General features: G+C 41.9%; 1 protein-coding gene across 1 annotated transcript in view; it reads left to right on the top strand.

Moving 5' to 3' along the window:
- The window catches only part of LOC126285091 (golgin subfamily A member 6-like protein 1), a 135,319-nt gene that overhangs the window by 9,081 nt on the left and 102,167 nt on the right, over positions 1-24,071 (top strand). The window contains exon 2 of the mRNA XM_049984416.1: positions 3,061-3,297. Coding sequence (XP_049840373.1) covers positions 3,061-3,297 — 237 coding nt within the window. The remainder of the gene's footprint in view (positions 1-3,060; positions 3,298-24,071) is intronic.

Below are 24,071 nucleotides of genomic sequence, written 5' to 3'. Positions count from 1 at the left end.
AAAAACGCACTAGCGCAATTAGGCTATTGTTTTAATTTTCAACCAGTTTTCGATATTCCTACTATTTTTTAAAAATTTTGCAACAAATATTTAATTTCCCTTTATTTCATACATAAAACAATTGGCCTTTGTAAGAATTCTGGCAACACTGCATCACAACGTAGGGGGTGGGCACGAAATCTGGAAAAATGGCACGCTGAGCTCCTTCTCTCCCAATCTAGCTACTTCTGTCCATCTTCTCCTGCCCCTCTCTCTGTCCATCTGCTGCTCCTCTCTCTCCCTGTCCATCTGCTCGTCCCCCATATTTTTTTCATGTCCTCCTCCCCTGTCTGTCCATCTCCTTCTCCCCCTCTAGCTCCACCTGCACTTTATGTCTTCTCTTCAGCCCTCTATGTCTACCTTCGACTCCACTCTCTCCTTTCCATCATTTGGTTCTTACCTCCACAGTATTTGTTTCCAAATAGTAAGTAATATTTGAACCAAGTTTGGCTGAAGTTGATCCAGGGGTTTAGAAGGAGCTTATTACCCACAACTTTACCGAAATGTGTACATATACGTTTCACATGTATCGTATTTCACGCATATTTATACACAATTTCTACACCTGTATCTCTAGCGAATGTCTCCCTATAGTTTCATTTTCAAGCAGCACAGTGTTTATGACGCTGTGTCTCGTGAACGATGTGTCGTACAATAATATATTTTTGCAGGTACATTCAAGGTCGTATGTGACCATGTCTGTAAAATGGGTTGCTACTACAGTTATTAGTAGAGAAGTAAAAAATTTAAAGATAATGTCTGATGTGGCAATTGTACTGCATGGACAGCGAAAATGTAGTGAACGATAAGCATTACTGCTTTCATCATTTCGCGGTAGATGTGAGCCAAAAAAAGTCTTGTTAAGGTTTGAAATTATTTGCAATGTTGCTGCAAGTCACTAACTACTACCGTTCTGAAATACTGGATGAATTTATTCTGGCTATTTGCGCGTCGTGAACTATGTCTCTTTTTTACTCTCAGCCTCCATCTCTTGGACGGGTAGGTAGTTCTTACCTCCATCGTGATTCTTTCCAGACAGTAAATAATTTGTGTACCGAGTTTGGCTGGTATCGATCAAGTGGATTACAAGGATATGTGGACCATACATGCACCCTGTTTTATGGTATATACACCAGGTGATCAAAAAGTCAGATTATATTTGAAAACTGAATAAATCTCGTAATAATGTAGATAGAGAGGTGCAAATTGACACACATGCTTGGAATGACATAGGGTTTTATCAGAACTAAAAGAATACAAACTTTCAAAAAACGTCCGACAGATGGCGCTTAATCTGATCAGAATAGCAATAATTAGCATAACAAACTAAGACAAAGCGAAGATGATGTTCTTTACAGGAAATGCTCAATATGTCCACCATAATTCCTATACAATAGCTGTAGTCGAGGAATAATGTTGTGAACAGCACTGTAAAGCGTGTCCAGAGTTATGGTGAGGCATTGGTGTCGGATGTTGTCTTTCAACATCCCTAGAGATGTCGGTCGATCACGATACACTTGTGACTTCAGGTAACTCCAAAGTCAATAATCGCACGGGCTGAGGTCTGTGGACCTGGGAGGCCAAGCATGACGAAAGTGGCGGCTGAGCACACGATCATCACCAAACGCCTGCGCAAGAGATCTTTCTCGCGTCTAGCAATACTTTGTTTCTTTTTTTACGGTTCTAATAAAACCCCATGTCATTTCAAGCACGTGTGTAAATTTTATCCTCTCTATCTACATTATTCCGTGGATTATTAAGTTATCAAATTTATACTGACTTTTTGATCACCCGGCATATATTTATAAAACTGAAACCTTGTAGCCACAGCTTGAAGCACATAGCAGCTGTACAAAGTAAATACTTCGAGTCTCTAGTCTCGGACAGCAACAATGTCAAAATTAGGGTCTGCATGCGAGACATCCCTGTTACCTTCTGCACAATGAGATAGACGGCATGAACCCTGCCAAAAAATCCGTCTTTAGTTTCTGCTAGGTTTTCGACCTACAACTTCATGATGACGTTTACTGGTAACTCCTTGGTGACCATGACCCAACAACCTATCAGGAAATACTAATATGCAAACAGTTGTTAATGAGGGTCTTGCCCAGATGCCTCCAGGTATATTGGTCCTGGGTGGCTACAAACCAGTGTCTTACACAGTTTTTTTTCCATTCAGTACCTTAAACAACCAGAAATAATTATTTCCTTGTACTGGTTCATTATCTGAAAACATTCACATTATGATCTTGAACTGTTGGTGTAAGTTTTCTTGGGAGTTAAGAACGCCCTGTTTATGCTACAGCAATAATTTTAGAGTCGCTTTTGCGCTTCGTGAACTACGCCTCTTTTTGACTCCCAGCCTCAATCCCCACGACAGGTAGGTAGTTCTTACCTCCACCGTGGTTCTTTCCAGGCAGCAATTAATTTGTGTACCAAGTTTGGCTGGTATCGATCCAGTGGTTTACAAGGATATGTGGACCATATGTACATCCATATATATATATAACTTGTAGCCACAGCTTAAAGCACATAGCAGCTGCACAAAGTAAATACTTCGAGTCTCTAGTCTTGGACGGCAACAATGTCAAAATTAGGCTCTGCATGCGAGACATCCCTGTTACCTTCTGCCCAATAAGATAGACGGAATGAACCCTGCAAAAAATCCGTCTTTAGTTTCTGCTAGGTTTCGACCTACAACTTCATGATGACGTTTTCTGGTAACTACTTGCTGACAATGACCCAACAACCCATCAGAAATTCTAATATGCAAACAGTTGTTAACGAGGCTCCTGCCCAGATGCCTCCAGCTTTGTTGGTCTGGGGTCGCTACAAACCAGTGTCTTACACAGGTTTTTTTTCATTCAGTACCTTAAACAACCAGGAATAATTATTTCCCTGTACTGGTTCATTATCTGAAAACATTCACTTTATGATATTTATCTGTTGGTGTAAGTTTTCTTGGGAGTTAAGAGCGCCGTCTTTATGCTACAACACTAGAGTGGCTCGCTTTGTTGTTAGGAAGAGCCTGTGTCTCCTGAGGGTAGCCTGCTGGAGCAGGCGGCAGAAAAGGAGAAGGCGGAGCCGGCGAACTCCTGGGAGGCGTGGGTGAGGCAGCAGCGGCTGTTGCATCAGTTCGATGCAGTGCACGATGAGGCGCAGCGGCTGCGTGTGATGAACTTGCTGCTGCAGTCCAAGATGCGGCGCTACTTAAAGCGGCGCGCCAAGTCCATGGGCAGCACTTCGTCCTCATTTTCCGTAAGTCCAACTCGTCACCTCTTCCCACAACACTCCATTGAACAGCAGTGTCTCTCAAAACCTGACGACTCACTGCTATCCATTACACTCTCCTACAGAATTAGTTCACGTCTGTTACCTCTGGAAGACTGCCCTTTCTGTGCTAACCTCCACTCTCCACTGCATGGCAGAACCACATCAACTTCCTCTGTAAGACTTGTAACGTCTCTGTGAAGTCGTTCCATAAGACGCTTGTCGAATTAGGTACAACTTACTCGCTTTACTAACTGATTTTATCTCAATTCATGAACTCTTCCAGAAAGACTGAGCACTCAAATAAGGCCTATTGAATATTATATGTGTGTTTTAATGTGGGGTTTCGGTTTTGTTTTGTGGGAAAAGCTGAGTTGGTCATCGTACACTGGGCGCCGACGATGTTGCTTCTCGTCTGAAGGAGAGTACAGGATGACCAACTTAGGTTTCCAGTACCTGAACAGAGAGGTTTACCCATCTTAGTCGAAGGCTGTTTTTGTGTGTGAGGTTGGTGACGGAGGACTACCCCTCTGGCAGCTTCCGCTGCACGGAGAACTAGGTAATCTCGTGAGAGAAAGCGGCACTCTTCGGTGAACTCTTGGTGAGTAAGAACCGTAGCTCTTAAGGTGGGTTTCAGGTGATAGCAATCAGGATGAGTTAGGACTTCGTTATGTTTAACTGTTGAAATACTTAAAAATTTCACCGTAACTGAATCGTGTGAAATGAGTATGATTTTTAATAATTTTAATCTTATATTTTATGTAAATTGCTTTTGTCTTTGTGTGTCGATTTTGTGTCACGTGTTTGGTAATCAACGACACTTCTGGTCCACCACGGCACCGCAATAGGCTTTATGTTAACAGTTTGCTTGCTTAATGAGCTATAATTTCTGCAAGAATATCTGTTCTTCCGTGCGCTTTCTACAAAGCAGTACAACAGTTTGATCCGTAATGCACCACGTGCTCTAGTTCGGCCGTTTGCAAGCAGCAGACGCAGTTAGTGTGTTAAATAATTATCGTACAGCCTCGTGTATTGGTGAAACCGCTGTCCAGAATAGTGCATGCATAGAATCGTAATGGAAATCTCACTGAGATATTTTTATGGTATTAATGCAAAGGAGATGATAGTATAGTTGTCTCCCACCCCCGTCTTCTGTGTTTCTTGTTGCTGTTGTTAAATTGTGCTGTCTCATTCTCACTAATTCTTACTAAAATATTTCTAGTTAGGCACCAGTTATGTTAGGATGTGCAACCAAATATTTAGTTACCATGAATAATCTACGTGAAAGATAAATTCTTTGGTGTCGATCTTACCACCTTACTCCGATCTCCAATCCTGAATTAATCAAGTTGCTTCATGCACGACATGGAGTGCTATTTATCTGGCTGCTTAAAGAAATTTTTGTACTTGTAACCAAATTATTAAAGTAATTAAACTAATAATTTTACAGCTCGATTTTTTTCTAAATGGTTAGAAAGAGCTTGGGGTGGTGGCTGTGTGAGAGAAGCAGCTAGAAATGCGAGATAACGCATATGGCTCGATGAGAAACGTCGTAAAGAAAGTAATACGTTACAGACTGCCCCTCATTCCTACGAGAGTTGTACCAAAAGTAAGGTTCCCAATGAGCTACAGCCTCGAGGGAAGGTGCTAGGCTAAATCCGGCAACAGTGCCACACGCAGTGGCTCCCCCACTCTCGAGCTCGCCCATCCTCCATACGCTATGCCGCTTAGTATTGGCTTGGCAGCCGTCGGAGACGGAAGTGTTGATCGCCGCTCCCGTCGTGTGCGAGATTCGAGCAGTAATCCGGTTTCTTCACGTAAGGAAGTTACCATCTGTTGAGATTCATCGGCAACTGACTGAGGCTGATGGTGAAGAGTGCATACCGTGTCCATTCAGCACGTCCGCAAATGGTGCAGGGCTTTTGCTGAGGGTCACACAGCAATTCACAATCAAGAACGGAGTGGAAGGCCGCCGGTTTCGGATGTGATTGTCCAGAATATCAACAGTCAGCTGCTCAAAGACTGGGGGGTCATTGTCCATGAACTTGTTGAAAGCATTCCTGAAGCTTCGCACTGCACAATTGAAAGAACTTTAACAAAAACTTCCTGGCAGATTAAAACTGTGTGCAGGACCGAGACTCGAACTCGGGACCTGCCAGGAAGTTTCATACCAGCGCACACTCCGCTGCAGAGTGAAAATCTCATTCAGGAAATATCCCCCAGACTGTTGCTAAGCCATATCACCGCAATATCCTTTCTTCCAGGAGTGCTAGTTCTGCAAGGTTCACAGAAGAGTTTCTGTGAAGTTTGGAAGGTAGGAGACGAGATACTGGCAAAAGTAAAGCTGTGAGGACGGAGCGTGAGTCATACTTGGGTAACTCAGCTGGTAGAGCACTTGCCCGCGAAAGGCAAAGGTCCTGAGTCCGAGTCTCGGTCCGGCACACAGTTTTAATCTGCCAGGAAGTTTCATATCAGCACACACTCCGCTGCAGAGTGAAAATCTCTTCTTTAACAGAAACGTTGGGTTATCGCAAGGTGTGTGCTCGCTGGATCCCCTGGACATAAGGGGGAGGCAACAAGGAGAAGTTCTTAGACTCTGTCATCGTGGGAGATGAAACGTGGGTGTTTCATTACACCCCCAAAACAAAACAAAAATCTCGTCAGTGTGTCACTCCAGTTCATCGCCACCAAAGAAACTGAAACAAACGCAGTTGGCAGGGAATGTAATGGCGACTGTGTTTTGGGATCAGAAGGGGGTACTCCACATCGATTTCATGCAACCTGGGACGACAATAAACTCAGATAGATATTGTGAGACATTGACCAAACGCCAGCGAGCAATCCAGATTCGCCGGCGAGAACGACTGAAGGAGGCGGTAGCGCTTCTTCACGACAACGCCCGACTCCACGTCGCTCGTCAGACACAGGAGCTTATGAAGAAATTTGGGTGGACTGTTATGCCCCGCTTCAAGAGTGACGATGAAGTCCAGAGGTCACACGCTTCTTCAACGGGTAGGCGGGAGACTTCTTCGACTTAAGAATACAAAAGCTGGAGCACTGTCTTCAAAAGTGTGTCAAAAAATTGAGACTATGTTGAAAAATAGACAAAAGTGTAAGCTTTTGGACGATGTATAAATTAATAACAGTGGGAATCTTGACATGTGGAATAATCGGGTCTACTGCCAGATGTTTGTGTCGCTCTGGCGCAATATTTCGGCCACGTAACTCGTTGCTTTCTTCAGATGCTACCTGAGACTGCCGTATTGGAGGATCTTGTCCAGTAGTTATGCTCAGAGGGCGCTGGGTGCTCTCTCTGTCGTCCGCGCCCGCCTGGCGCTGCCTGTAATGTGTTCTCTCTTCCCCGGTGCTCCCTCGTACGTCTGCGCCCGACTTGGGTCGCCATCCGGCAGTAGACTTGATTATTCCACATGTCAAAATGTCGCTGGGAAAGCCTGAAGACTTACAGTGGTAATCTTGCTTTTGGTATAACCCTCACATATATGTAAGGGACGTACAATAAGTAATAAAACACATTTTTTCCTCAAACAGTTTCGATCGAAAAAAGCGGAATTTGTTGTGAGATATCTTGGAATCTTCCTGGTCCAGCCACAATAGTTTAATGAAGATCTTCTATAGCAAGACTTCAAAATGGCGTCTCTAACAGAGGTGAGTTCCAAGCAGAGAGCTGACCTTCTGTTTCTTTTGTCGGAAAACTAGATCATCACAGGTACTCACAGGCGGTTGCAGAATGTCTGTGAAGGCTTGCCAATGAACAAAATTGTGGTCATTCACTGGGCGAGGCCTGTTATCATCACAATGAGGTCATGCCAACCTGTCCGATCTCGAACATGCCAGCTCACAGTACACGGCTATGACTCCAGCAATGTCGGAACATCCAGTCACTCTCATTTGAGGTGATCGGTGGTTCACAATCAAATACCTCACTGCTCAAGTGTACATCTGTGTTGGTAGGGCTGACACACTCGTCCAGCATTTAGGGTATCTAAAGGTGTGTGCCTACTGGCTTACTCATCATGTGACAGAATACCATAAGAGCTTCCATCTGTTTGGCCCACTCTGTGGAAAGCAGTATGTGGATGATTTTTTTTTTTTTTGTCATCAGTCAACTAACTGGTTTGATGCGGCCCGCCACGAATTCCTTTCCTGTGCTAACCTCTTCATCTCAGAGTAGCACTTGCAACCTACATCCTCAATTATTTGCTTGACGTATTCCAATCTCTGTCTTCCTCTACAGTTTTTGCCCTCTACTGCTCCCTCTAGTACCATGGAAGTCATTCTCTCATGTCTTAGCAGATGTCCTATCATCCTGTCCCTTCTCCCTATCAGTGTTTTCCACATATTCCTTTCTTCTCCGATTCTGTGTAGAACCTCCTCATTCCTTACCTTATCAGTCCACCTAATTTTCAACATTCGTCTATAGCACCACATCTCAAATGCTTCGATTCTCTTCTGTTCCGGTTTTCCCACAGTCCATGTTTCACTACCATACAATGCTGTACTCTAGACGTACATCCTCAGAAATTTCTTCCTCAAATTAAGGCCGGTATTTGATATTAGTAGACTTCTCTTGGCCAGAAATGCCTTTTTTGCCATAGCGAGTCTGCTTTTGATGTCCTCCTTGCTCCGTTCGTCATTGGTTATTTTACTGCTTAGGTAGCAGAATTCATTAACTTCATTGACTTCGTGACCATCAATCCTGATGTTAAGTTTCTCGCTGTTCTCATTTCTACTACTTCTCATTACCTTCGTCTTTCTCCGATCTACTCTCAAACCATACTGTGTACTCATTAGACTGTTCATTCCGTTCAGCAGATCATTTAATTCTTCTTCACTTTCACTCAGGATAGCAATGTCATCAGCGAATCATATCATTGATATCTTTTCACCTTGTATTTTAATTCCACTCCTAGTCCTTTCTTTAATTTCCATCATTGCTTCCTCGATGTACAGATTGAAGAGTAGGGGCGAAAGGCTACAGCCTTGTCTTACTCCCTTCTTAGTACGAGCACTTCGTTCTTGATCGTCCACTCTTGTTATTCCCTCTTGGTTGTTGCACATATTGTATATGACCCGTCTCTCCCTATAGCTTAACCCTACTTTTTTCAGAATCTTGAACAGTTTGCACCATTTTATATTGTCGAACTCTTTTTCCAGGTCGACAAATCCTATGAACGTGTCTTGATTTTTCTTTAGCCTTGCTTCCATTATTAGCTGTAACGTCAGAATTGCCTCTCTCGTGCCTGTACTTCTCCTAAAGCCAAACTGATCGTCACCTAGCGCATTCTCAATTTTCTTTTCCATTCTTCTGTATATTATTCTTGTAAGCAGCTTCGATGAATGAGCTGTTAAGCTGATTGTGCGACAATTCTCGCACTTGTCAGCTCTTGCTGTCTTCGGAATTGTGTGGATGATGCTTTTCCAAAAGTCAGATGGTATGTCGCCAGACTCATATATTCTACACACCAACGTGAATAGTCGTTTTGTTGCCACTTCCCCTAATGATTTTAGAAATTCTGCTGGAATGTTATCTATCCCTTCTGCCTTATTTGACCGTAAGTCCTCCAAAGCTCTTTTAAATTCCGATCCTAATACTGGATCCCCTATCTCTTCTAAATCGACTCTTGTTTCTTCTTCTATCACATCAGACAAATCTTCACCCTCATAGAGGCTTTCAATGTATTCTTTCCACCTATCTGCTGTCTCCTCTGCATTTTAATGTCAGCGAAGGTTGTTTTGACTTTCCTGTATGCTGAGTTTTTCCTTCCGACAATCATATTTTTTTCGATGTCTTCACATTTTTCCTGCAGCCATTTCGTCTTAGCTTCCCTGCACTTCCTATTTATTTTATTCCTCAGCGACTTGTATTTCCGTATTCCTGATTTTCCCGGAACTTGTTTGTACTTCCTCCTTTCATCAATCAACTGAAGTATTTCTTCTGTTACCCATGGTTTCTTCGCAGCTACCTTCATTGTACCTATGTTTTCCTTCCCAACTTCTGTGATGGCCCTTTTAAGAGACGTCCATTCCTCTTCAACTGTGTTGCCTACTGCGCTATTCCTTATTGCTGTATCTATACAATTAGAGAACTTCAAACGTATCTCGTCATTCCTTAGAACTTCAGTATCCCACTTCTTAGTGCATTGATTCTTCCTGACTAATGTCTTGAACTTCAGCGTACTCTTCATCACTACTATATTGTGATCTGAGTCTATATCTGCTCCTGGGTACGCCTTACAATCCAGTATCTGAGTTCGCAATCTCTGTCTGACCATGATGTAATCTAATTGAAATCTTCCCGTATCTCCCAGCCTTTTCCAAGTATACCTCGTCCTCTTGTGTTTCTTGAACAGGGTATTCGCTATTACTAGCTGAAACTTGTTACAGAACTCAATTAGTCTTTCTCCTCTTTCATTCCTAGTCCCAAGCCCATATTCTCCTGTAACTTTTCTTCTACTCCTTCCCCTACAACTGCATTCCAGTCGCCCATGACTATTAGATTTTCGTCCTCCTTTACATACTGAATTACCCTTTCAATATCCTCATACACTTTCTCTATCTGTTCATCTTCAGCTTGCGACGTCGGCATGTATACCTGAACTATCGTTGTCGGTGTTGGTCTGCTGTCGATTCTGATTAGAACAACCAGGTCACTGAACTGTTCACAGTAACACACCCTCTGCCCTACCTTCCTATTCATAACGAATCATACACTTGTTATACCATTTTCTGCTGCTGTTGATATTACCTGATACTTATCTGACCAGAAACCCTTGTCTTCCTTCAACTTCACTTCACTGATCCCTACTATATCTAGATTGAGCCTTTGCATTTCCTTTTTCAGATTTTCTAGTTTCCCTATCACGTTCAAGCTTCTAACATTCCACGCTCCGACTCGTAGAACATTATCCTTTCGATGATTATTCAATCTTTTTCTCATGCTATCCCATTTATGACACGCAGGCTCACATAACTAAGTTTGCTAAGGAAACGATACATAACTATTCACTACTTACAGGCATCACTGGGTTGCAGACACACAATGAAAAGGACACTTGAAACATTTAAGTTTCGGACGAAGTTCCTCCTCAGAAGTCTCCCCCACCCCCTAACACACACACACACACACACACACACACACACACACACACACACACACACACACACACACACAAACTCATACATATGGCTACTGTCTCTAGCCACTTCAGGTGGGTCTGAGAAGCCGGAGACAGCAGTCACACATGTGGATGATAGGAAGGTTATTCCACCATCGACCAGTAGAACGGTACCATATAAGCATATAGGCGCTCCCACTAAACTCGTGTAAGGCCGCCTTATTGACTGAATGTTATGTTGAAAATGGGGTTTGGTAACCAAAAGAGTGGGGAATAATATGGTGTATTAGCATCCTGAATAAAACCAAACTGCTTTCAGAAAAAAAGTTTTGGATTACTTATTAACGCCTTTGTGTATGTCGTACAGTTCATCATATGCAGGGTGGTCAATTGATAGTGACCGGGCCAAATATCTCACGAAATAAGCATCAAACAAAAAAACTACAAAGAAATGAAACTTGTGTAGCTTGAAGGGGGAAACCAGATGGCACTATGGTTCGCCCGCTAGATGGCGCTGCCAAAGGTCAAACGGATGTCAACTGCGTTCTTTTTAAAACAGGAACCCCAATTTTTTATTACATATTCATGTAGTACGTAAAGAAATATTAATGTTTTAGTTGGACCACGTTTTTCGCTTTGTGATAGATGGCGCTGTAATAGTCACAAACGTATAGGTACGTGGTATCACGTAACATTCCGCCAGTGCGGACGGTATTTGCTTCGTGATACATTAACTGTGTAAAAATGGACCGTTTACCAATTCTGGAAAAGGTCGATATCGCGTTGATGTATGGCTATTCAGATCATATGCTCAACGGGCATGTGATATCTATGCTGCTCAGTATCCTAGACGACATCATCTAAGTGTTCGGACCGTTCGCCTGATAGTTACGTTATTTAAGGAAACAGAAAGTGTTCAGTCATATGTGAAACGTCAGCCACGACCTGCAACAAATGATGATGTCCAACTAGGTGTTCTAGTTGCTGTCGCACATCAGTAGCAGACAAACTGCGCGAGAAACGGGAATCTCAAAAACGTCGGTGTTGATAATGGTACATCAACATCGATTGCTCCCGCAAACCATATTTCTGTGCACCAGGAATTGCATGGCAACGACTTTGAACGTCGTGTACAGTTCTGACACTGGGCACAAGACAAATTGCGGGGCGATGACAAATTGTTTGCACACGTTCTGTTTAGCGACGAAGTGTCATTCACCATCAGCGGTAACGTAAACTGGCATAATATGCACTATTGGGCAACGGAAAATCCAAGATGGCTGCGACAAGTGGAACATCAGTGACCTTGGTGGGTTAATGTATGGTGCAGCATTATGGGAGGAAGGATAATTAGCCTCCATTTTATCGATGGCAATCTAAATGGTGCAGTGTATGCTGATTTCCTACGTAATGTTCTACCGATGTTACTACAAGATGTGTCACTGTATGACAGAATGGCGATGTACTTCCAACATGATGGAAGTCTGGTGCATAGCTCGCGTGCGGTTGAAGCGGTATTGAGTAGCATATTTCATGACAGGTGGATTGGTCCTCGAAGCACCATACCATGGCCCGCACGTTCACCGGATCCGACGTCCCCGGATTTCTTTCTGTGGGAAAAGTTGAAGGATATTTGCTATAGTGATCCACCGACAACGCCTGACAACATGCGTCAGCGCGTTGTCAATGCTTGTGCGAACATTACGGAAGGCGAACTACTCGCTGTTGAGAGGAATGTCGTTACACGTATTGCCAAATGCATTGAAGTTCACGGACACCATTTTGAGCATTTATTGCATTAATGTGGTATTTACAGGTAATCATGCTGTAACAGCATGCGTTCTGAGAAATGATAAGTTAACAAAGGTACGTGTATTACATTGGAACAACAGAAATAAAATCTTCAAACGTACCTACGTTCTGTATTTTAATTTAAAGAACCTACGTGTTACCAACTGCTCGTCTAAAATTAGGAGCCATATGTTTGTGACTGTTACAGCGCCATTTATCACAAAGCGAAAAAAGTGGTTCAAATAAAACATTCATATTTCTTTGCGTACTACACGAATATGTAATAAAATGGGGGTTCCTATTTTAAAAAAACGCGGTTGATATCCGTTTGCTCTATGGCAGCGCCATCTAGCGAGCGAACCATCTGGTTTCCCCCTTCAAGCCAGACAAGTTTCGTTCTTTGTAGTTTTTTCGTTTGACGCTTATTTCGTGAGATATTTGACCAGGTCACGATCAATGAACCACCCTGTATGTGGGCATGTTCAGAAAAAAACAGAGCACCTTGAACCCTTAGAGATAGGACGTTCATATTCACAGGACATGTTCATTAGTATCTTCTGCAGAAATGATTAGCTTTTGAACCATGTCGGCCAGCGGGTTGAAGATCAACATCGATATCGTGGCACAAGACCACCTGCCGTTAAATTTGCCTGCGGCTCTCGTTATCGCTGTAAAAGATCCAGTGGAAGTTGAGTAAATGTGCAGGGTGTCTCGCAGATGTATGCGCTAGCTGTACTTTCAAAAGTGTGGGTTTGAAAGAGGATGCATTATTGGCATGAAATAATGTGATGCATCCATCCCGGAAATTGCTGCTTGTGTGTGATGAGTGTTTTGACAGTACGATGGTCGTGTGCAGAATGGTTCACGGATGGCCGCAGAACGCGACGATATGGGTCAGGTTGCATCATCCAGATTATCCCCCGAGAAGATTGGCACCTCATCCGAATGGCAATGCAGGACAGATCTGCATCCTCCTTGGTTCTACCGCAACAGTGTAACACATCGTACGCTATCAGGGAAGACGGTTCGTCGCCGTTTATTACGGCATGGGTTGTGTGCACGTCGTCCACTTCTCCGTATCCTTTGATGAATCTGCAGAAACAACCTGGACAGAAATGGTGTACGGAACATCATCACTGAGTACAGGAATGGCATCAGACAGTGTCTTTGGATGGATCCAGGTCTTGTTTGACAATGGTGGCCACATTTTGGTTCGCCGCAGACAGAGGGAGCAGCATCAGAGTTATTGCACTTGCACAAGGCATACATATACATCTACATTTACATCTACATGGATATTCTGTAAATCACATTTAAGTGCCTGGCAGAGGGTTCATCGAACCACTTTCACAATAATACTCTAATATTCCAACCTCTAACAGCGCATGGAAAAAACCAACACCTGTAGCTTCCCATGCGAGCTCTGATTTCCCTTATTTTATTATAATGATCGTTTCTCCCCATGTAAGCCGGTGTCAACAAAATATTTTCGCATTCGGAGGAGAAAGTTGGTGATTGGAATTTCGTGAGAAGATTCCGTCGCAACGGAAAACGCCTTTCTTTTAATGATATCCATCCCAAATCATTTCTGTGACACTGTCTCCCATATTTCGCGATAATACAAAACGCGCTGCCTTTCTTTGATTTTTTTCGATGTACTCAGTCAGTCCTATCTGGTAAGGATCACACACCGCGCAACAGTATTCTAAAAGTCGACGGACAAGCGTAGTGTAGACAGTCTCCTTAGTATATCTGTTACATTTTCCAAGTGTCCTGCAAATAAACCGCAGTCTTTGGTTAGCATTCCCCATAACATTTTCTATGTGTTCCTTACAATTTAAGTTGTTCGTAATTGTAATACCTAGGTATTTAGTTGAATTTACTTTTTACTTTTTAGCGCTCATGTGGATGACCTCACACGTTTCGTTATTTACGGTCAACTGCCACTTTTCGCACCATTCAGATATCTTTTCTAAATCGTTTTGCAGTTTGTTTTGATCTTATGATGACTTCATTAATCGATAAACGACAGCGTCATCTGAAAAAAGAAAAACGATGACGGCTTCTCAGATTGTCTCCAAAATCGTTTATATAGATAAGGAACACCAAAGGGCCTATAGCACTACCTTCGAGAATGCCAGAAATCACTTCTGTTTTACTCGATGGCTTTCCGTCAAATACAACGAAAATCTCAAATCCAGTCACATAACTGAAACGATATTTCATAAGCATGCAATTTCAATACGAGCCTCTTGTGTGGTACAGAGTCAAAAGCCTTCTGGAAATACAGAAATACGGAATCGATCTGAAATCCCTTGTCAATAGCACTCCGCACTTCATGTGAATAGAGAACTAGTTGTGTTTCATAGGAACGATGTTTTCTAAACCCATGTTGACTGTGTGTCAATAGGCTATTTTCTTCGAGGTAATTCATTATGTTCGAACACAATATACGTTCTAAAATCCTGCTGCATATCGACCTTAACGATATGAGCCTGTAATTTAGTGGATTACTCCTACTACCTTTCTTAGTGTGACCTGTGCAACTTTCCAGTCTTTGGGTACGGATCTTTCGTCGAGCGAACAGTTGTATATGATTGAAGTATAGAGCTAATGCATCAGCATACTCCGATAGGAAACTAATTGGTATACAGTCTGGACCAGAAGACTTGCTGTTTTTAGGTGATTTAAGTTGCTTTACTACTTCGAGGATATTTACTTTTACGTTACTCATGTTGGCAGCTGTTCTCGATTCGAATTCTGGAATATTTACTTCGTCTTCTTTTGTGAAGGCATTTCGGAAGGATATGTTTAGTATCTCTGCTTTGGCAGCACTGTCCTCGATGGTATCTCCACTGCTATCGTGCAGAGAAGGCATTGATAGTTTCTTGCCGCTAACATACTTCACATACGACCAGAATCGCTTTGGATTTTCTGTCAGGTTTAGAGACAAAGTTTCGTTGTCAAAACTGTTATAAGCGTCTCGCGTTGAAACTCGCGCTAAATTTCGAGCTTCTGTAAAAGATCGCCAATCTTGGGGATTTTGCGTCTGTTTAAATTTGGCATGTTTGTTTCGTTGTTTCTGCAACAGTGTTCTAACCCGTTTTGTGTACCAATGAGGATCAGCTCCGTCGTTTGTTAGTTTATTTGGTATAAATCTCTCAATTGCTGCCGATACTATTTCTTTGAATTGAAGCCACATCTGGTCTACACTTATACTATTAATTTGGAATGAGTAGAGATTGTCTCTCAGGAAGGCGTCAAGTGAATTTTTATCAGATTTTTGGAATAGGTATATTTTTCGCTTATTTTTCGAGGATTTGGGGATTACAATATTCAATCTTGCTACGACAGCCCTGTGTTCACTAATCCTTGAATCAGTTTTGATGCTCGTTATTAACTCAGGATTATTTGTTGTTAAGAGGTCAAGTTTGTTTTCACAACCGTTTACTATTCACGTGGGCTCATGAACCAATTGCTCGAGATAAGTTTCAGAGAATGCGTCTAGCACAATTTCGGATGATACTTTATACGTTCCTTCGGAATTAAACATGTATTTTTGCCAACATATCGAGGGTAAATTAAGGTCACGACGATCTATTATCGTATGATTCGGGTACGTGTTTGAAATCAAACTCAAGTTTTCTTTGAACCTTTCAGCAACTGTATTGTCTGAATTGGGAGGTCGGTAAAAGGATCCAATTATTAATTTATTCCGGTTGTCAACAATGACCTCTGCCCATACCAACTCAAGGCCTTATGGTGCACAGTGCCATTGGGTACAACCAAAAATCAAAGTTTGTACGTGTGCAAGGTACTGTGACCATCGTGACCTGCATAAATGACATCCTGCGACCTGTAGCCATACCCTTTCTGCACAGCACACCAGTTGCCATTTTTAAGCAAGACTGAGGTGTCAGATCAGAGGGGTGTTCTGAACACAGTTTCGACACAAAGCAGCTCAATAGGCTGTGGAGTGGAAGGGGTAGGCTAGCAATAGAACAGTGCATCACCATTGACTAGACACTCATTTATTGAACACGTAAGTCAGGTATTACCCAAAAGGAACAATCAGTACAAATTACAAAATAATATTCTTTCCCTTTAAGTCACTCAAACATTTAAACAGGAAAATAGCAATCATTTAACTGAAAGCCTTTTAAGAAAAAAGACTAGAAAATTTGAATGATGAGTTAAAATCATATTTAAATAGGCTCTGACCGAGCATATTTTTTTAAAACGAAATACTTCCTTTAAGGAACCAGCGATCAAAACTAATTACATAATTCTCAACAACCATATTACATCCAAGACATTTAAGATTAAACAGTAATATATAACATCAAGAGCTGCAGTCCCAAGTTTTAAGCAGCACGTTTCAGATGGACTGGACTGCAACAGTACAATACAAGTCCCTCAGAGGATCTATCCACACACTAAGTTATTGCCGCAATCGACAAAATATCAACATCATTCCAAGTACAGGCCTAAAACAAACTAAAAGCGCTCTTTCCACATAACATACATCACAAGTCTAGCCCTAGGACGGCACCGACATCCAGCAATTTAGCACGCGAAAAACTACAGCGATGCACTCATCACATATCCTTACAAAATCCAAGCACAGGGAGCCGCCTCCCCAATAGCGGAACATTTAAGCACGCGCAGCCTGCGGGGTTGCGGGATGCTGATCGCGCCCTTTACCTTAACACCAGTTCAAATACTAGTCAGCCTACAATTTTGAACCACCATACACATTCCTTCAGTTACTGCATAGAAAACCACTGTGGTAGGCAAACAGACCAGCATAAGCAATTTCCTTACTAGACAAGCATTATGAATAGTACCCATAATTTTTTTTAAACGTGAGCACGCCCGTAATCAAGAGACAAACAACGCCAGTCATAAGGACAGTAGCACATAGAAGTAGCAATGGTAACTTCTGCTTAGATTGGCTACAAATCAGCGCGTGATTTAACACACCATCAATATAACAGCAAATTACTCACGCGTGTACACCCCCACGATTTCGATTCGCAAGGCTATAGACAATATGTGGACAACGTATCACTTAGACCAACATAATGGTGCTCCCTCAGTTACCCCAAATAACTGACTCCCTTAGTTGCACAGCAAAGAACCAGACCTAATGAAACCACCACAGTTTTAGCCTCTAAATTGTCACAGTACAAGTGAGACTCAATCACAAATGTAATGTTACATCACCAGTTCCCGTGTAGTCAATACAAGCGCCTGATTTTCACCCGTTTATAACGGCAGGCAGCACCATCGTAAGGAAAAGAGCGTAGACACAATCTCTTACCAATTCTCTTCTCCGAAAGCAGCCATCGCAACTCTCAGGAACCACTGGGACATCCAATGCAAAAATCGTTACTCCTTCACACAAATTACAGAACGCCCGCTTCCGGTTGCTTGCTACTGCGCCTTCCGTTCAGAGCCACTTGTATATGTCCATGCGATAGGTCTGGTCCCACACTCGCTGCGTTAACCCGACAACTGTCTTCCACCACGTCCCGGACCTCCCCCCCCCCTCCCCCCAGGACCACGCCTCGTTACTCCTCGCTTAGGTCCCAGAGGGCGGTGCTTACCGCCTTGACCGTGGCAGGAAAGATAAACCACCAGAGTGGCACTATCGATATGAGCCGCCACGGCTCAAAGACAATGCACAACCACATGTTGCTGCGATAACACGTGTCTCCATGGTGTCACAGGACGCCAGCCTTTTGCTCTGGCCCACCAGATCTCCAGTCTTGTCGACAATCGAAAATGTGTGGAATATGGTGAAATGATGGGTGGAGCACTGTGACCCAAAGCCAGTCACCACAGGTGAGCTTCGGAACCAGCATAGATGGTTATATACAGGATGCCATTGGCACCTTATAATCATTGGTGCCATTATGCATGGAAGAAGTTATCAGGGCCCGTGGGGGCTCTTTTTCGCGCCTACTAGGCCACAAGACACATGCTGACCAAGATGTCTGAAATGCTAATTTGAATGCCCTATTTCTAGTCCTTCAAGGTGTTTTTTTTCTGAACATGAGTGTGTAAAAAAGTATGCAGTTATTGTACAAGAGACTCATCCTCTTGAAGTGTGTAGAGCTCTTTGCTAAGGATTAGTATGTCAGGGTGCTGGAATGTTAATAATAATGTCTCGTTTCTGGTAATATTCAATGTCATTAGAACATGTTTGAGACTAGCAGCTGCCACCTCCTGCATTGGCCTGTGTGGCGACTTGAAGAAATATTTGTCTGTTCCCAGTGTGAGAGGGTAACGTAATTGTCTGCTTACCCAAGTGCCCAGCAGTAGCATTCAGCCACTCCCATCTGGCACAAAGCAGCCAGCCACGCACGTAAAACCGTTCCACACTCCATTCTGGCTCGACCGGATGTGGCAGCTTGGCCGTGGCACTGTATGGGAGTCCTACCACTGGTTGGATGAAGAGTGTTGGGGATGGGTTGTTTGGGGAGACAGACCAAACAGCGAGGTCATCGGTCTCATCAGATTAGGGAATGACGTGGAAGGAAGTCGGCCGTCTCCTTTCAAAGGAACCATCCAAGCATTTGCCTGGAGCGATTTAGGGAAATCATGGAAAACCTAAATCAGGATGGCACTGGTTGGCAAAGCCTTTAGTGCAGAGCAGTCATAGCACATGTTGGTCAGGCATATATAAGGAATACATGGCGTGGGTCATGGAAGATAAGCTCCTGCAGTTTGCTTGTTTATAATGGACGTCGCTATTGTTTCCATCCTACCCCAGTGTTGTTGGTAGTGGTAACAGCACAAGTGGGCTAGAAACTAGTGGGGGAAGTGGTGAAAGATGGAACCCTGGGATTTCAGTGTAATTTAGTCATGTCTTGCGTGTGACATACAATGTGTATTTTTATTTTTTAACATACTTAAAGTGTCTGAAGAAAAGTTGCTACTTGGATATTTTTATCCTTGCCATTTTTTTTACACATCTGATACGATGACACAGTATCTAATTTGCATTGGGCAGTCTGATAGTGAAGTCACAGTGTCTAGGCCATTTTTTGATCATAAATAATAGCAATCACAATAACAATAGCTCAGATAAACATCCAACAGCCATTTCGAATCACAAATTATAAAAATTAAGATATTGCTGGTACAACTATGTTTGCAGTTGTATATCAAACATTATACTAATGAACATAAGGTTAACTACATGTGCAGCCATCTAGAAGCCATTTTGGCTTATAAATTATAGTAACTAAGATGACATAGTCAAACATTTGATCTAAACAAATACTGGGTAATAGCACAAATGAACTACTGGGCTGCAGTTTGTTTATATAAGGGTCAAAATTTATAGCCATTACGAAAACGTTCAAACGGCCCATGTACGAAACTTCTCTGATATGATCTACGTGTATGAAAAATTCCTATAGCCACAGAGTTTTTTAGTAACTGTCTTTAATTTTGTTATCTGCTTCCAACTAAATTGTGGATGATGTGAAATCAATTTTATTTCAGCAAATAACTGAAATTTAATCATGTGACATTAAAAGCCATTTAAACCCTGTAACTGAAACCTTTGGTCGCCTTCAGAATTCCATGTTCTAGGCAATTTTTAATTTTCCATCTCACTATGTCATAAACATTCTATGTGTCAATCTACATTAAATAATAAATAAACTGCTAAACGGTTTTTTCTCAAATTTGATAAATATGATTCTCTACGCTCATGATAGACGTGTATGCTTCATCAAAATGCGTCTAGAATGTATGTTTAAAGATCAGTCCATCCAAAACTTAAGCAGTCCAGGTTAGAAATTTTAGGTTTTCTGGCCCTAAATATTACGAATTTCTACCATTTTTATTCCTAAATGGAACAAACGTACCTTATTTTCGATCAGAAAAGAATCTAGGAGTAATTCTATATCAAAACCTAAACTGGACTCATCACATAGCTAGAATGTGCAAAAGGCATCAGCATCTCTCCATGACCATTGAAAATATAAAAACCTCTTCCCGCTTGACCAGAGAAAGAATATTGGACAAACGGTTGTTGTTCCGGTTCTTGATTACATCGACATTACTCTAACGGTGTCTATCAGGAAAACTCACTTCACTTGGAATTGGCGGTAAACGCATATGTGAGACATATCTGTGACGTTCAACTTTTTTTGCCATGTTTCACCATCTCAAGCACAAGAAGCGCAATTATGCTGGTTATGTGCAGACCAGTGCACAGATTTCCATACATACTGTTACCTCTACCGTCTTATCGTCGTATGCAATCCCTCATTTCTCTCCTCGTCTGCTCAAGGTCGGAGAGGTACGAATCACCTATTGTACGCCATGTGAGTAAAATGTTCGTGAACAACACAGCAGAGAAAATCGTTCTCAACAGAGCAAAATCCTTTCTGCCCATTCTACTATTCATTTCCTTACAGTACTGGGATGGTGAATTTAGTATGATCTCCCCCCCCCCCCCCCTATTACAGAAAACTGAATAGCATCTTCAGCTTCAAAGGATAGTTAATGACAGATCTATCAAAACAATGATAAAGTCAGCCTTTGCTCTGAATGCGCCCCATACCACATTTCTGCTAAATAACTTTCTTCCCCCTCCAGATCTTTGCCATTTCCTAAGGCCCATATCCAAGGGCATCCATACCAGAACAAGAGGAGGGGGCGCACCCATCCCCCTTGTTACAGGGAAATAAAAAATAGTATAGTCAGGCGTTTATCTTTCCAGAAAATGATTTAAAAGTAGGTATTAACGCAGGTTTTTAACGGGGTCGAAACTGGAACTTTTTTTTGCCCACTTACAAGTCGCCATTCGTCTTTCAAAATATTAAAAATACTCAAACCCACAAGTCTATCCCATGCCCCACTCTACAAACTGTAGTATGGGCGTCCTTGCTTATTTGGCGCAGTCTATCTAAATTTCTCTTCCTCCCAACAGATCGTGTCACAAAATATCACTTTTGTCAATCCAGAAGCATATTTTGTATCTACTATAGTCGCTATTATTATTATTATTATTATTATTATTATTATTGTTATTATTATTATTATTATTATTATTATTATTATTATTTAGTAGCATTTGTAGCAATACTGTTGGTATTGATACTATTAGCTCTTAGTATTCTTATTCACATTGCGATTCGATAATTTAAGTTTGATTTCTATTACTATTTACCATATTACAATTAACATCATTTCCTTAAGTGTATGATATAAAAAATACTGCATGTGTAAAAAACTGGTCCACTGTAAGAGAAAGGCTTGAGAGGCCCAAGTCAATCAGTTTAAATAAAAAAAAATATAGATAACAAAGAATAATGAAATCAGATCTTTCAACCTTCTGTAATTTCTCTTTATCTTTAACAGGGAAAAGTGATTTCTTTTTTTCATTATGCTTATCTTTTGCACGCTAGCATAGTATACGTATATTTCTTGTGCAGATATCGTCACGTCCATCACTATCGGTTCGAGGAGAGACAGAGCAACTCGCTGAGTATCTTGAAAAGGAACTGCTGAAGGCCGGAGAGGTACGAATTACCCATTGCACGCCATGTGAGTAAAATATACGTTAAATGCTAACTGGTTTCTGCACAGGTTTTAGCTTCCTATTCTTTACCTCTGCTACCTTCAGAATTTCGCGAAGTCTATCCCAGTCGACACTGTCTAAGGAGATAAAAAGTCCACTGTTAAGATCGGTACGAGGTTTATATCAGTGATCTAATTTATTTACTCGAGTCAGTAGCATACACATAGGATTCTATAAATTCACTATTTAAGGTAAGGAAATACAAGGAATTTATATGTGTACAAACATTTAAAAAATTGAAATCAGTCTTTTTCCCAGAAACGAGCAACTGACACAGCGCTTTCTTGTGCCATGGACACCTCAGCATCGGTTTGAGAACCAGCACAGAATAAACAATGACCCGAACTTTCATTGTCTGTACTTCTCTACATCACATAGTGTTGACCCTTGTAGGTATCCCCGTTTCATTAGGCTGTCCTTTGATTTGCTTATGCCCGTTCGTAACCTGCTCAGCACTCTCCATGTGGTCCAGTCCAAGTTGTGAACTGTCGCATCCCAGCACAGTTTTGTAGTGCAATAGGAACGTTGGCGACAATGTGAGGGTTGTTGGGGTCTCCCCCTTTGTTGTCGGAGATGAAAGGGAGAAAGCTCACCGAAGCGGAACTTAGTGGTTATTGGTTGCAGTGGTAATCTTTTAGAATTAATGGCAGGATGGGTATGCTAATGAGCTCAGTATTTATTTAAGTAATTCATTTATTATCTCTTTGACAACTTATAAAAGATGTGCGAGTTCCTAACTCCTTCTTTAATAAATGTCAGAATCAATTTATTCTTATCAACAGGCTACTCGCCTAAGCTTACAAGACAATTACTATTCCGTAAATTGTTCTTGTTAATTACGAAACTGCAAGTGCTATCTATTCTAGACAAAGACAGATCGCCTATGTTCAAAGCTATTGCCCAGAATAGATAATGATTACTTATCTTGCAGCTGATGTGTGTGTCACCAGATCTGATCACCGACTTCTCGCTGAGAATATTACTTTTGGATACTTCTGCGGCTGCTGCCTGGCATATGTACTGTTCTAAGTCGCGGCCAACCTATAATATCTATTCGGAATATTTCCATTAGCTGGCTCCTTCGACGCGTAGACATTTAATTGTCGATTTCTCTTATAGATTTCCACTCGATGCTACTACTTACGTATACTGGAAAGCTTCCTTTAGCGTCAGGGCTTATGCCTCTTGGCGCAGTGTCAAATAGATCCATCACGTGTTTAATCCGTGATCCGACTTGCTACTTGATGTCCCTACTTTACGTAAAATATGGTAAACTTCTGTTGACGTCTCACTGCGGCTCAAATCGTGTCTTAATGTGCGTATATTGCTCTTAGGCGTCTTACCTCTCTTCCCTTCAAAAATATCCTCCACTATGGTTTCCCAATTCTTAAACTCTGATACTTCTAATTTCATAAAGTTACAACTGTTCTCCTTCCATCTGATGTGACAAGTATTGATTATTAAATTTTTTCTTTTTTTTCTTGGGACTGGACAGAACCACTAGTGAGCATTCCACTGGTTTTACCCCTGCTTGCAGTAGACTTATTTTGGCTGCCCTCAGTTTTCCTCTAGCTTTCTTGGCTGATGTATTTAGTGCAGCTGTTGACTGCAAAAAGCTCTTCCTAGTTTTCCGTCAACATCATGGTGAAGCATTTCCATGCAGCGGGTGTAACTCATTTTCTTGGACTTCTTTTCTTTAGACATTTGCTTCTACTTCTCAAGTTATGTCAGCAGGGGAATTCTTGCCCTTCAGTATAATTTACCAACAGGACTTGTTTTCAGACATACATTATTTACCCTTGTAGTTTAATTAAGGACATCAACTTCTTTCGTGTGTCCGGGCATATACCACGCTGGAGAGGCATATTCATCAGGCCAGAGAGAGACTGCTATGGCAAAGGTACGTACCACCTCACGTAGGCACCCCCATCACCAGCAACAAGTTTCCAGATGATGTATTTTCGAGCTAACACCTCATATTTGGTATTAAGACAGTGGCGCCATTAATTGAGTGATCTCTATACGGTAACTTTGTGGTATATGGGCATAAAACAATGGTCAAGCTCGACACCTTCCAAAACCAGTTTCACTTTTCATCGAGCCTGTCTGTTTCGTTGGTAGAAAGAGCAGTCCTCAGTTTTATGTGGGTTTGGCTTCAGCTGGTCCTTGTCATAGTAATTAGAATTTGTTCTTCAGAATCGTCTATCTGTACTGGCAAAGCAAAGTCGTCG

The sequence above is a fragment of the Schistocerca gregaria genome, chromosome 8 (assembly GCF_023897955.1).
Source record: "Schistocerca gregaria isolate iqSchGreg1 chromosome 8, iqSchGreg1.2, whole genome shotgun sequence".
NCBI classification, from domain to species: domain Eukaryota; kingdom Metazoa; phylum Arthropoda; class Insecta; order Orthoptera; family Acrididae; genus Schistocerca; species Schistocerca gregaria.
This window is presented reverse-complemented; position numbering and strand designations above follow the sequence as displayed.